We start from the raw sequence: 13282 nt of genomic DNA, 5'->3' as shown, positions 1-13282 counted from the left end.
CATAGTGACCTCCGAAGTCTAACCAAAGTACAGCAGTTGCAGAGGAAGATGCATTTTGATGCCTTATTTGTAGAGCTTTCTTTAGCACATTTAAGCTTGCAGTTCAGCTGTTTTGCAAAAGTCAGTTTTTACCCTATGTCCTTTGCAATGCTTGAGAAATATGTTTAAGAATTAGAAATACTGACCATTTCAAAGACTTATTGAATCATTTGAGGTCATGGAAATTTTAAATTAAGCTTAATGAAGATGGATTATTCTCAGTGGTGTCTACTCACCTGCAATCTAATTTCACATTTTAATTTGTATTATTGATCATAGCACGTGTCACATGTTTCAGCCAATTTAACAGACACCCTGTTTTATTCTTTACTGTGATCCATTTTCAAACAAAGAAAATTGGGTGAAAATGTGGCACAAAATACTCACACAGCCATTATAATGCAAAGCATGTTTATTTTACAGTTACTGCTGTCTAATAAAAAGGCCTGGAAAGAGAGTATGTGCTTATAATCATTTCAGTATAAACAAAATGAAGCGATACTGATATTTACATGTGGGAGGTTCAGCAAAAACTTCCAACAGGTGATGGGTAATGTCCACCATCTAGAGGCAACTCTGGGAACTGCACCACACCAATAATAGGGTTTTATGCTTTAAACTACAGTGACCATAATCGTGCAGTCAGTAATGCTGGGTTGTTGTTTTTTTGTTTTTTTTTAAAGAGTTGGGATTTCAATGTTTGCAAATCCTTTTGCCTCCCAACATAGCTTTCATTTGAGCCAATTCATCTTTTTATTTTTTTGCCCATATTGGGACATTAAAGTCTGCAGAAACAGAACAGATTTGTACAGTGAGAACTGTTTGTGTGTACAGCAAAAAGCAAAACAGCACATCTTTCAAACACCAGAAGAAACAGACTAAGACTCTGTACATTATACTTATTCTTTGATTTGTAAAAGAATTTAAGTTTTTAGTTTTTCCCCTCTATACTGTACAACAGAGTTTAATTACAAACAACTAGAATCAAAATGTGATCCTGGACTCATTCCTGGTCTCAACATAATAACACTTCATGAATCTCTCTGACAGTCTTTGTCAGCAGGTTCTTGGCGGGAGTGAACGAAGCCACAATGTCTTCAATCTGTTGAATCCTAGCAATACACAAAAATGTAAAAATTTAATGTTATACTTGAAGATAATATATTATTCCTTTGACACGGTTACCTTCAATAGTAATATGCTCCGTAAAACAACGTAATTTCTGTCAGTATTCATTAAATAAACAATAGGTTTTTTAAATCTAAATTTCTTGATTTATATTAAAATTTTACTTACGTTGTGCTTCCAATTAAGTTTTTAAAGCTCTCTACTTGCAGGACACAGAAGTGGTTGATGAGAGAGATGCCAAAGACTACCTCAAATTTGGAAAATTTCTTCAGAGTGCTGAAGACAATGCGCACTCTGGAAGAATAATTGAATGTTATACACCTCAGTATTGCAAAATGCAAAACTGCATGCAGATGTGAATGATTTTTTTGGATCAAAAAGTGGAATATTTGTTATTTCTGTGAAGCACTGTAGTTCTTACTTGGTGTCCATGCAGCTGATGTCGAGTATATCCAGCCGTAGCCCTCCCCACAGTTTCAGGAGACGCAGTTCCTCTCCCAGAAGACGACAGCGACTCACCACCAGGCTGACATCATGGAGCAGCTGGGAACAACAGCAGGCAAAATACGTTACCACAGACTGTATAAACAATAAACATACATCTTCTGGGTCTCATCACTTAAGCTAAAACAGAGTAATTTAAACTGGCATTTGTTTTAATGGCCACCAGGGGGCGATCACTGCAGATGCAACAAAAGTATGCGAGAAACAGCCCACAGGCCTGATCTAATTAAACACAGGCACTTTTCTCTAGTGCTTTATCACACGCATTCACATTGGGAGCAACTCGGGGTTAAGTATCTGACCTATTTTACATGAGCCTGTTTCTGTCCTTTGTATGCATCTGGTGTTTATTTACACTTACCTTTGGTACTTGTCTTCTTGTTGGGTATTTCTTTACCCAGCAACTTTCACCTTCAATGTACTCGGAGACCAATTTGTGAACAAGGCGTGCATGGCACTGCGACTTCTCATCTGGTAGGAAACATAATTGCTTTCAGTACATATTCTTCATAGTAAGTGCAATTAAAGGTAGCCAAAGGCCATTAATTTAGCATGGCAGGTAGGATGAAAAGAATAACCATCTAATAACCATCCATCACAGAATGCTTCTTGTACTTATTTTCTTACCATCGAGTTCCAGTTTAAAAGTGATGTGTGTTATTTTCTGCTCAGTGTCGGCATCATTACCTTCAAAAGCAGAAAAACAAAGTTATTAGAGTGTGCCTTAAAAAAAAAAAAAACCCAAACCAACAGAATTAAGCAAAATCTAAATTTTAATATTGTTCAAGGTTTGCGCAAACACTACTGACTGAGGTGCAACCATGAGTACAAGATATTCACAACTGTTAGAAACTGCTTTAAACTGTATGAGAAAACATGAAAAAAAGAAATACCATTGGCCTTTTCAAACACCAGCTGCAGATGCATGGTCTCATGGAGGAAAGTGAAGACTCTGCAGTTGTCCCTCATTTCTCTGAGCTTCCATTCATTCATCCTGATGTAAACAATGTACAAAACCAGTTTTGCGTTATCATATTTGTTTACAGGACTGGTCTAAAGCTGTAAAAAATGTTCCTGGTACTGACATATTCAGAAGGCCCATATGAATCTCCAGGTTCCTCGTTTCAGCTCGAAGCCTTTTGACTTTACTTGAATTCTGCTTCTTCTGCATCTCTAGTTCAGATATTTGTCTTTAGCAGGAACAAAGAAAACAAAGAAGAAATAAACGAGACCGCTCAAAACTGGTAATTCTCAACATTCACTGCATAATTCAACGAAGAAAAAAAAAAAAAAAAAAAAAAGGATAGTTAATTTTAACCGACCTCTCATTATCAGCCGTCGTCTCAGTGACTCTCTTCATTTCTGTTAAACAAAATGAACCAGTAAAAGCACTTAGGACTTATTCAATTAAACTGACGTAAAATAAAAAACAAATAGATGAAACTGTATTAAGTTACCTTCCTGCAGCGACTTCAGACTTGGTTTGTCTTCAAACCCTTTTTCTTCAACTGCAGCAAATTCTAAATGAAGGAGAATATGTTAGGCTAGAGCAACACATCCAACCTACTTGTGCCCCCAGAGAAGGGTTTGCTAACAGGTCATCATCTTCCATCAAAACTACTGACAACTTTGGAAATGTGCCAGCAACAAAAGCAATCACATAGAGATTTGCGGTGCAGCACCATCTTTGCGATCGATTTCATCTAGCAACAGCCAAACGATAGAGAAATACATATGTTAGTGACTGAAACATTAGTTAATATCTACAAAACGAGCAAACTCTGTGGTATATCACAAACAGGAAAGTCATGTTTTCAAAGTAGCTATACCTGTTTCTAATTCACAAATACAGTCATCCAGAGTTTTTATCATCTCATCTGCTTCCTGAATTCTTCCTCTTAACTTCTGCTGCTCCTCCTGGAAACAAAACAAAAACAAAAAAACAAACCCCAAAACAAAACAATGTCAATTTCATTTTGAAGTCCCCAATTTTGCATTTTAGTGTTTTTTTCTAAATGTGTGGAAGTTCTTACCAGATTCGCCTGCAAAAGATTTGAGTACAGAACCTCCTTCAGTTCATGTGACTGAACTTTGCTTGTTTTTCTGAAGAAGTTATTTCTCTCCTTTAGTTTAGCACCGAAAGATTTCAGCTGTTGATTCAAACAAACGCCGCATTGGGTGAATTGTGGGAACAGATGCCAAATTCATGTCACACACAAGCGCACAGCAAAGGCCAATAGCTAAATAAAGTTAAATAAAATGCATTGCAATTAAAAAAATATACACTGTAAATTACTTAATGTTCATCCTGCCCAAATAAATGTAAACATATCACATAAAAAAAAAAAAACTTTGACTAATACCTCTTTATCTGAAGCATATCTCATGTCCTCCCACAAAGATCTATTGACAGTATTAAGAGGTTTGTTTAGATCCTGCATTCGCACCTTCAGCCTAGAAAGAACAAAACAGACATGTTTTTAAACTTCAATTGTAACGTATGAGATTAAACATAAAAAGAATTGTACAATTTCTAATGAGTTATAATTGTGTTTGTAAGCTACACCCAGTTTTTCCTTGTGATTTTGTCAGTTTACAGCGATACAGCGCAATTCATCTAAACCAGTGGTCCCCAACCCCCGGGCCACGGACCGGTACCAGTCCGTGAGTCGTTTAGTACCGGGCTGTGAGTGTTGAGACTCAGGTGTGAATTTTATGGTTTTCAGGGTTTTTAACGTTAATTTTTAAATTGTTTTTATGGTTACACTCAGTTTCTCTGGGTCTTACCCCGTGTGTTATGAATAAATTTTCTTTTTTTGGTACCGGTACTGGTTTTATTTTGTTGTATTTATCCAGGACACCTTAAAGGCCGGTCCGTGAAAATATTGTCAAACATGGTGCAAAAAAGGTTGGGGACCGCTGATCTAAACCACAAGTTTAGATGAATAAATGTATTTAACTACTTAATGTTTTCAGCATATTTCTGTAGGTTTAATCATGTGTACAGTATATGTTATAAAACTTGAAGTGCACATACCCTTCAACCTTTTCGTTGAGGTTAAAGACATCCGTCTCATAAACCATCTGTTTAGGACGACTGATATGTTGGTCTTTCAGTAAATCCATTGGTGAGGCCTCTGTGTCTGACAAAAACTGAAAAAACAACAAAAAGAAGTCACTATAACATAATATTTTTTTTGTGTATATATAATGGGGAAGTAATTTTTAACACAGAAGATTGACCTACTCTGCCAGGAAGGACACTCTCCCGAGGATTATGGATGACAAAGTCAATGCCGAAGAGTTTAAAGAACTCCAAGACCGTTATGGTGCCATCTTTGAGTTTCTGTAATCAAGGCATCGAATGCAGTCAAATATGAGGCAAGTGCACATTTTCAGATTTCAAATAAATCAATTTTTAAAAATAAAACTTCTTACCATCTGCACATCAACAGCACTGTCTTCAAGCTGAGATTCAAACAAGCTGTGTTTAAAAGCTAAAAAACAAAACCAAAAGAAAACAAAGATATTTAATAATAATAGTGTAAAAGGAAACATTATTTCAATCAGGAATACAAGATCTTAATGATGCCCATCAACGTCAAAGATAAGAACTTACTTGACTCAGATGCAGTTTCACATTTGATGCTGGCTGTGTGATTGCTGGAGGAATCTATTGTCTGTGTAGTCGTACGAGCTGTAGTAATATTACTGTCACACTCTATGACCTCTGACTGCAATGCACAAGAAGAAACAAAACACATGGGATAAAAGAAACCATATTAAAGGTAAATTACGTAAAACAGAGAAAGCTGACCTACCACTTCAACAGTCACACAGGATGTTTTCATTCTCTTTTGATCCTCCACATTAGTTTTATCTTCTGGCAGAAGTCTCTTTTGTCCATGAACAGGGCTAATGACATCTTCTTCAAACACAGTGTTCTCTAAAGGCTCGACCATGTTGAACTCTTGACTTTTCTGAGGACTCCTAGTGTCCAGTGCTTCTGACATATCTTCATAACTACCCAGCTCTTCATCATAAATATCACTAACATCATCATCAAAGTTGTTCAGCTCCTTGGCAACGTTGACGGTGATCGTCTTTGTATGGTCTCCTGAAGATTTCACTCTCTTTGACTCATCAGGTTTGCATTTTTGGGGCAGTTTCGGCTTAAAGCCTCCCAGTGAGATTCTTGACATAAGCTGTTTGGTCTTTGAGCTGAAAGGAGTTGTAGTAATAGCATCACTGGGATGCTCTGCTTCTATAAAACACTGAGCTCGTGCATTGTCTTCAGTGTTTACCAATTCCATTTCAGCTTCTGGTTCTGCCATAGTGACAGGTAACGTTTTATCTTTTGAGTTTTTCCCCAGGTCTTGTTCCAAATGATGCAAAGGTGCAGTGCAGTTATCAGTTACGACTGCACTGGGAGCTGCACTTATCATGTGACTCAAACGCCTTACTTTTGACTGAATATCAGCTAAACTGATTCGTCTAGACTTTCGTGAGCACAATGCATCCACATCCTTTCCAGGAACCTTGGGTGAACTTTCCATATCCTGTGATATCAGACAAGCTGTAGTTCTTGGTTCAGGTTCTTCTGTGTTCTCCCTTTCATTTGAGTTCAGAGAATCTGGCACATTCATAATTTCCTGGTCATCAGGATTGGATAACCCCAAATCACCACTCCTCTGTGATGCAATCCCAGTTTGCCGCAAATGGTCTGAATTGGGATCTTGTGTGGAGGACAGGCGCTGAAGGGGGTCATCTGTGCACGTCTGACCCAAAATGCATCCTGTTTGAGCTTCAGTCATATCCATGCTCAAATTGATTTCTGTACAGTCCATCATGGTTGTACTTACTGGCTTCTTTATGAAAGATGAAACCAAACCTGGAGCTTCACTTTCAGTATTCATAGCAGGTTTCTGTGTTTTAAGCTGTATCAGTATGTCCCTTGGGTCAGTAGCTTTTTGAGGGGATGGTATATCATTGTCCTGTGATTTAATATCAGTCCATGGGTCACTTGTGTTTGACAAGTTTTTAAATTCTTGATATAAATCATGTGCTGATGAAGATATGTTTCCACGCAGACCACAGGCTTCACTATTTGATTTCTCTACTTTAAAAGAAAAACCCTGGATTTCCTGGATGGGCAGAACCTTTTGCAATGGTAGAACCAGGTATGGTGCAGAAACACTTGGAATACTTTCAGTGAGGCACTCTGTCATATCCATTGCTCCATCATTTGCATTGAACCTCCCCGTTTTTTCTTCGGAGGTAGGTGGAAAATCCACATTTTGATGTAACTTCTTGTCAAAATCAGTGGCAATCTTTACAGTGTGACTTCGTGTCATATCCATCACTGCATCATCTGTACTGAACCTCACAGTTTTTTCTACATTGAGAGGTAAACTGTGATCTGACAGCAACTTTACATCGGTGGCAATGTTCACCGTGTGACTTTGTGTCACATCCATGGCAGCATCATCTGTACCGAACCTCACAGTTTTTTCTCCAAGAGGAGGTAAAAGGTCTGAATTGTGATCTGACTGCAGGTTAAGGTTGGTGGCAATGTTCACCGTGTGACTTCGTGTCACATCCATGGCAGCATCATCTGTACCGAACCTCACAGTTTTTTCTCCAAGAGGAGGTAAAAGGTCTGAATTGTGATCTGACTGCAGGTTTAGGTTGGTGGCAATGTTCACCGTGTGACTTCGTGTCACATCCATGGCAGCATCATCTGTACCGAACCTCACAGTTTTTTCTCCAAGAGGAGGTAAAAGGTCTGAATTGTGATCTGACTGCAGGTTTAGGTTGGTGGCAATGTTCACCGTGTGACTTCGTGTCACCTCCATGGCAGCATCATCTGTACCAAACCTCACAGTTTTTTCTCCAAGAGGAGGTAAAAGGTCTGAATTGTGATCTGACTGCAGGTTTAGGTTGGTGGCAATGTTCACCGTGTGACTTCGTGTCACCTCCATGGCAGCATCATGTATACTGAACCTCACTGTCTTTTCTCCATTAGCAGGTAAGAGGCCTGTGTCTTGGTGAGACTGCAGTTCTAAATCACTGACAATGTTCACTGTGAGACTTTGTGTAACTTCCATAAGGGCATCATTAACAGGAACCACTGTCTTCTCTTTGCAGTCATTGTCCACATCAAGCTTAACCTGAGAAAGACAGTATAGCAGAGCACATGTGTTCATGAAGATATGTTTCCACACAGACCAGAGGCCTCACTATTTGATTGACTTTTTATGACATCTCAGGTTTGTAGTAAAATTAAAATGTCTTACTGAAACCATATAAACTTGATAAAAATAAAACAAATGCCTTTAATGTAAAGCAAATATTGACCAAAATGACCCTGTCTCTTTAAATTTATTTGATCCTTTGTTAAAACAAAGGCATTATTTGGTGCAGCTACCTGAATAAAACTAACCACAAAAAGATCAAGACATGTTTATGCTCACCTGCTGTCTTTGCACCTTTGTGTTTCCAGAAGTCTTCAGGAAGTTTTCTTTACCTTAAGGTGGACATGGTAAAACTGAGTGAGAAACAGCTACCTGACCATAACTTCAATATATAATAATTATTAAAACTTAACTGAGGCACTCTGTACATTTTCTATGTAAAAAAAACAAAACAAACAAAAAAGCCCAATAACTTTGCCGTTTTCATACCTTTACAGCTTGATAATCCAGTTGCTTTACTGTTCTGCCAGTCAGCTTTTCTGACATTACCACTTTGGGCGTGTATGCTTTGCGTGGGAAAATGATCCTGAAGACGGGCATCTGTAGCTGTGCCTGCATCCCCTTCCAAAATGTAGCCAGTTTGAGCTTCAGTCATGTCCATGCTTATGTCTGCTTTGGGACATACTGCATTTCCATTAGAATTCATTTTAGTAATCATAGGATTAATGCTGGAGGAAGCTGTAAGGTTTTTTGACCCTGGATCCAAACTATGTGCTGACAAAGATGTGTTCCTAGGCAGATCACATATTTGACGGTCTTGTTTCTTCTCAGAATTTACTGAATTGGATGCTGAATTACTGGCAGTGTTGGTAGTGAGGCCATAATTCTTATCCATAATACAGTCATCTGGAGTGAATCTTAAAGTTTTCTCTTTAGCAGGTAAAAAGTCAAAATTTTGGTCAGACTGTACTTGCAACTGGTGGATATTTACAGTGTGACTTCGTGTCACATCCATACAGGCATCATCTGCAGAAAATCTCACTGTTTTCTCGCTGTAGTTGTTCTCAATGTCAGGTTTGTTCTGTGGATGGGAAAGGAAATACTTTGAGTATACAGCAAAATATCAACCTTGATTTGGCAATATGTTCTATCTTCCAGACCAGCTAGAACAAGTATTGCGTTGAAAAATAAAAGGGGAAAATATTTAATCTCACCTGATTTTTTAGTGCCTTTGAAGATGAAGCTTCAATGCCTAAATGTGGAAATGGGTAATAAATAAATAGATTAGCTAAAGAAACCAGAACACTGCAAAACTAGTGAAATCATTAATTAATTGGTTGAAAATAAATAAATAAATAAAGGAGAATCTGTTTTGGAAAATAAATTTCAGGAAATTAAATACAAAAGCATTCACATGACCTGAAACGAAGATTTAAAGTTTCTGTCATTTCCTTTTTTTATTCTTAAGCTCTGGTAGAGTAACTTTGTATGGATTACAGTTCAGTTTTGCTTTTCCCCCCTCTCTTACAATAGGTCTTGGTTCAGCAATTAAATTCATCTACTGTCTGAAATTGTGTTTAAGCTCCTCCTCACTTTAGATTACCCTTTTCCCCCCTCTCAGAAACAACAGGGTTCGAACAGCACCTTACCTTTATGGTTAGATGATTTGAGTGCTTCACTTATCCGCTGTCCTGAAGTACCATCTGCTTTCTTGAGACAGTGGGTGTACATGTCTTGTGGTGGAAAAAGAAACTGAAAAGGATCGTCCTGCACACCTTCCAAAACGTGGCCAGTTTGAGCTTCTGTCATATCCATGCTTAGTTCAGGACAGATGATAACGGCTTTAAAAGGCTCTCTAACATTTTGAGTGGTATTTAGTGGCAAGTTTTCTTTATCAATATCTGCTGATTTTTCCTCTGGAACCAAGGGACCACAGGCGATGTTTACTGTGTGACACCCAGTCATGTCCATAAACTCGTCATCTGCAGCAAACACTACTGTCTTCTCTCTGCATTCGTTTTTCGCATCAGAGCTCACCTGAAGAACAGAACACAAACAATTACTACATGCCAACCAAAACTTTACTTTGAAATAACAATTATTAGCATTCAAAGACAACATTTTAAATCTATACTATGTTACGAGCAACTAAAGACAAAACCTCCCATGCATGACTTGCTTATATGTTCTATTTCATCTAAAAGCAAAGTTTAAAAAAAAGAAATGCCAAACTTACCTTATGTCTTTGATGAGGAGCAGGTACGAGAGGAATTATCAAGGACACTTTATCTGATAATTAAAAGTGAAATGAAATTAAGGCCATTTGAAATTCCATTCAATTAGCATTAAAACTGATGAAGCATAAAATTCATACAATGCATACAGGGATAATTTCCTTGCTCTAGTATTAGACTTTCATAAAGTTGTGAGCCTAGACGACAAGATATTTATGAAAAATGGTCTACATTAAAGGAACCGTGGCAGAACACAAATTTGTCGTCTCTGCTTGGCATCCCATATTTTCTTCTTATCACTTATAAGCTGATGTATAAATGCTGAAGAGTTGTCCTTTAATTTGAGTGACAGACATAAATGTGATACCTTTTGGGTTGGTTAATCCTGATGCTTTACTGCTCTGCTGCCGTTTCATCTGTGAGTGGGTGTACATGTCTTGAGTAGGAAAAAGACACTGGAAAGGATTATCGTCATCATCACAGACTCCCAGGATGCGACCTGTCTGGGCTTCAGTCATATCCATGCTCACATCATCTTCTGGACAGAGTGCACTCCTGTAGGAGGATTCTCCAGTTTTCCTGGTGTTATGTGGTGTCTTCTCCATCACAGCAGAAACGGACACTGGAACTTGATTTTCTTTATCCAAATTAGGCCTTTGTGTTTTAATCTGGACCAGGGAGCCTTTTGTTTCTTCAGAGGATGCTTCAGCAGGAAGAGTCATCGTTATGTTTACAGCATTAGTGCTCTGGCCACTTGGTTTAGACAGACTTGCAAGGAAGTTTTCAAATCCAGGATCCAAACATGACAATGATGTGCTTACATCGACATTTCTGCCTGTGGATAGTGGTGGGACTGTGGCTTTATCATTTATCAAGCGATTTTCTCCAAGAACTGGGAAAATGTCATACTTGTGAAGGGGTATATCTTCAGGTATGTCTGCAGCAATATTTATAGTGTGGCTTTGGGTCATGTCCATGGTTGCATCTTCTGTGGAAAACATCATTGTTTTTTCCCCAAAGTCATCTCCAGTGGCCTAATAAAGGTAAACAACCTTTGGTCAGTTAATGGGAACAACAAATGTTAAGTTAAAATACTTCTGCTATTATTAAGCATTATAATAATGTAATAAATGCAAATATCGACTTCAAATTTACCTTATCCTTTTGTTGGGAAACATGTAGAGGAGCATTCAAAAGAGTTTCCATACCTACATTTGGAGACCTGAATTTAGTAACAGCAATCTCTATAACTATCTAACAGATAATGTGGACAGTACATTGAAAACAATGATCCTACCAATTATTTCACTCCCATCTTCAGTGACTCCCTCTTGCACCCTTGTACAAAAAAATCCAAAGCATTTATGTGAGAGATTTATTTGACTCTTTGTGATAAGACTTGAAATTCACATGACAGGCTGGACCTTAATAGCTCATTTCACCTTACCTATTTTGTGTGGTTGTTGCTCCTGCTGTAGAATAACATACAATATAATTATAAAAATTACAAAAAGTTTTAAAAATTACATTCTTATACATAATACTACATTACATACTTGCTGTTATTATTTCTTGCAAAGGGCTTCGGACAGGGGAGGCATTTTTGACATCCCTATAAAGAGAGAAGCGCTGATTAGGTCAACTTGTGGTTAGGTACTTTTTGTAAAAGGAGCATTTCTTCGTGTCTCACTTAGAAAACAGAAGGACGTCATTAGCAGGGGCAAAACTGACTCGTCTTGAATTCCTCTTTTCCACTGGTTTGACACGTTCCACCTAAGAGGAAAAAGGCTAAATTATATCACCACTTTTTAATTTTTAAACCTTAAGGGTGTCTACTGCCACAGGCAGTTGGAAATCTTATATCAGACTCTCTGTTTACCACATTTTCTTGCTGATCTTGGTCAGGGAACCTGGCTGATTTCCGTGGTGCTTTTAAAATCTGAAAATTACAAGGTGCAAACAGTTTAGTTCATTTGTACAGAAATAAATAAAATCACACCTCTGATTAAGATACTTACCGAGGAAAGGCGGCGCCTTGAAAATCCACTGCCTTCACTGTAACACAAAGCATGAACAATAAAACTATTACATAAATATCACAATACATTTGTTAACATAAGGTGTAAAGTAGGAATGCCTCGATATCAATGTCCTTTTTATTTAATACAGTAATTTCGCACTCACTTATTTTTTGGAGGATCCAGAGGCTCCATCGTCAACTGTACGAATATAAAATAATGCTTTATATAGAAATCATTGTTTCTGCAGTGTCTTCCTGAAACCCAAAATGTTGCTTAAGAAGCATTTTTAATTTGTCCTGGGTATTTGGGATTAGCAGACATGATAAGTGTAAAAATGAAGCATTATCTTTGGACACAAAAACAATTGTTTCTAAAGTAGTGGCAATGGTTTTATTTGACAATAATTACAATAAATTCACCACTGTTTAACAAAGTTTAAAAGACTTTATTAAGCAGAATGAAATGCTGGGGTAAGACCTTATGAGCATGAACAAATGCCAACAAACAGTTATTGCTGCTAAGGTGGTTCTGGAAGCTCCTGAATCTCGGTGTGTAGTTGCACAGTCCTGTGCAAACTTTCTTTTTCACATGACCGTAAGTTACAACCTTGATTTAAAAAAAATTTGAAAACTTAAAGTTACTACGCCACACCTGTCAGGTGTGCAAAAGTAACGCCACTGTTCTCCAGCAGCCATGAAATGGGAAACCACCACTACACTGTCATTCAATTTACCAAGACCTTATGAACAAATGCAGCTCGATAAATACTGCTAACGTAACTTATTTGAAATAATAAACAAAGCTAGGCAGCGTTCTGCATTTCCCCTTGTAAAAATCATATTTTAAATAGACAAACCGATAACCACTAACTCTGACGTTACTATTAGCTTCCCATTCACGTAATCAAACAAGAAAACAACCGAACACCAAAGAAGCATTACGGCGCTTACCTTGCTATTGTTGATTGTGATGTTGCGGCGTTCTAAGACAAATACGTTTTTTATTATTACTTCTTAACTAACTTGAAACCATTTTCAAGTCGTTTATCTTCAACCACATTGCATACGATACGTAACAATTTTGAAGCTAATGTGAACAAGTCTCGATGCTAACGTCTTGAGTTTTGAATTTAGCCGCCTTCACGCGTGCGCACTGAGGTCCG

The 13282-nt window shown here is 37.8% G+C and overlaps 1 protein-coding gene across 1 annotated transcript; it reads right to left on the bottom strand.

The window, feature by feature from the left end:
• Positions 1-433: 433 nt before the first annotated feature.
• knl1 (kinetochore scaffold 1) lies at positions 434-13280 on the bottom strand. Its single transcript, XM_026142595.2, has 32 exons — positions 13071-13280; positions 12284-12318; positions 12118-12154; positions 11979-12038; positions 11790-11872; positions 11656-11711; positions 11547-11571; positions 11397-11437; positions 11255-11307; positions 10467-11133; positions 10102-10154; positions 9515-9902; positions 9080-9117; positions 8355-8946; positions 8145-8197; positions 5493-7841; positions 5291-5405; positions 5110-5168; positions 4919-5017; positions 4709-4824; positions 4035-4125; positions 3705-3821; positions 3501-3588; positions 3129-3191; positions 2994-3033; positions 2757-2861; positions 2565-2665; positions 2299-2358; positions 2033-2142; positions 1589-1710; positions 1336-1461; positions 434-1151 (listed from the first exon to the last, which is right to left on the bottom strand). The coding sequence occupies exons 2-32, from the start codon at positions 12310-12312 to the stop codon at positions 1055-1057; spliced, it is 6033 nt and encodes a 2010-aa protein (XP_025998380.2). The 5' UTR covers positions 12313-12318; positions 13071-13280; the 3' UTR covers positions 434-1054.
• Positions 13281-13282: the final 2 nt, after the last annotated feature.

Source organism: Astatotilapia calliptera, chromosome 15 (assembly GCF_964374335.1).
Source record: "Astatotilapia calliptera chromosome 15, fAstCal68.1, whole genome shotgun sequence".
NCBI lineage: Eukaryota > Metazoa > Chordata > Actinopteri > Cichliformes > Cichlidae > Astatotilapia > Astatotilapia calliptera.
The sequence above is the reverse complement of the archived record's forward strand: the minus strand, read 5'-3'. Positions and strand labels throughout refer to the sequence as shown.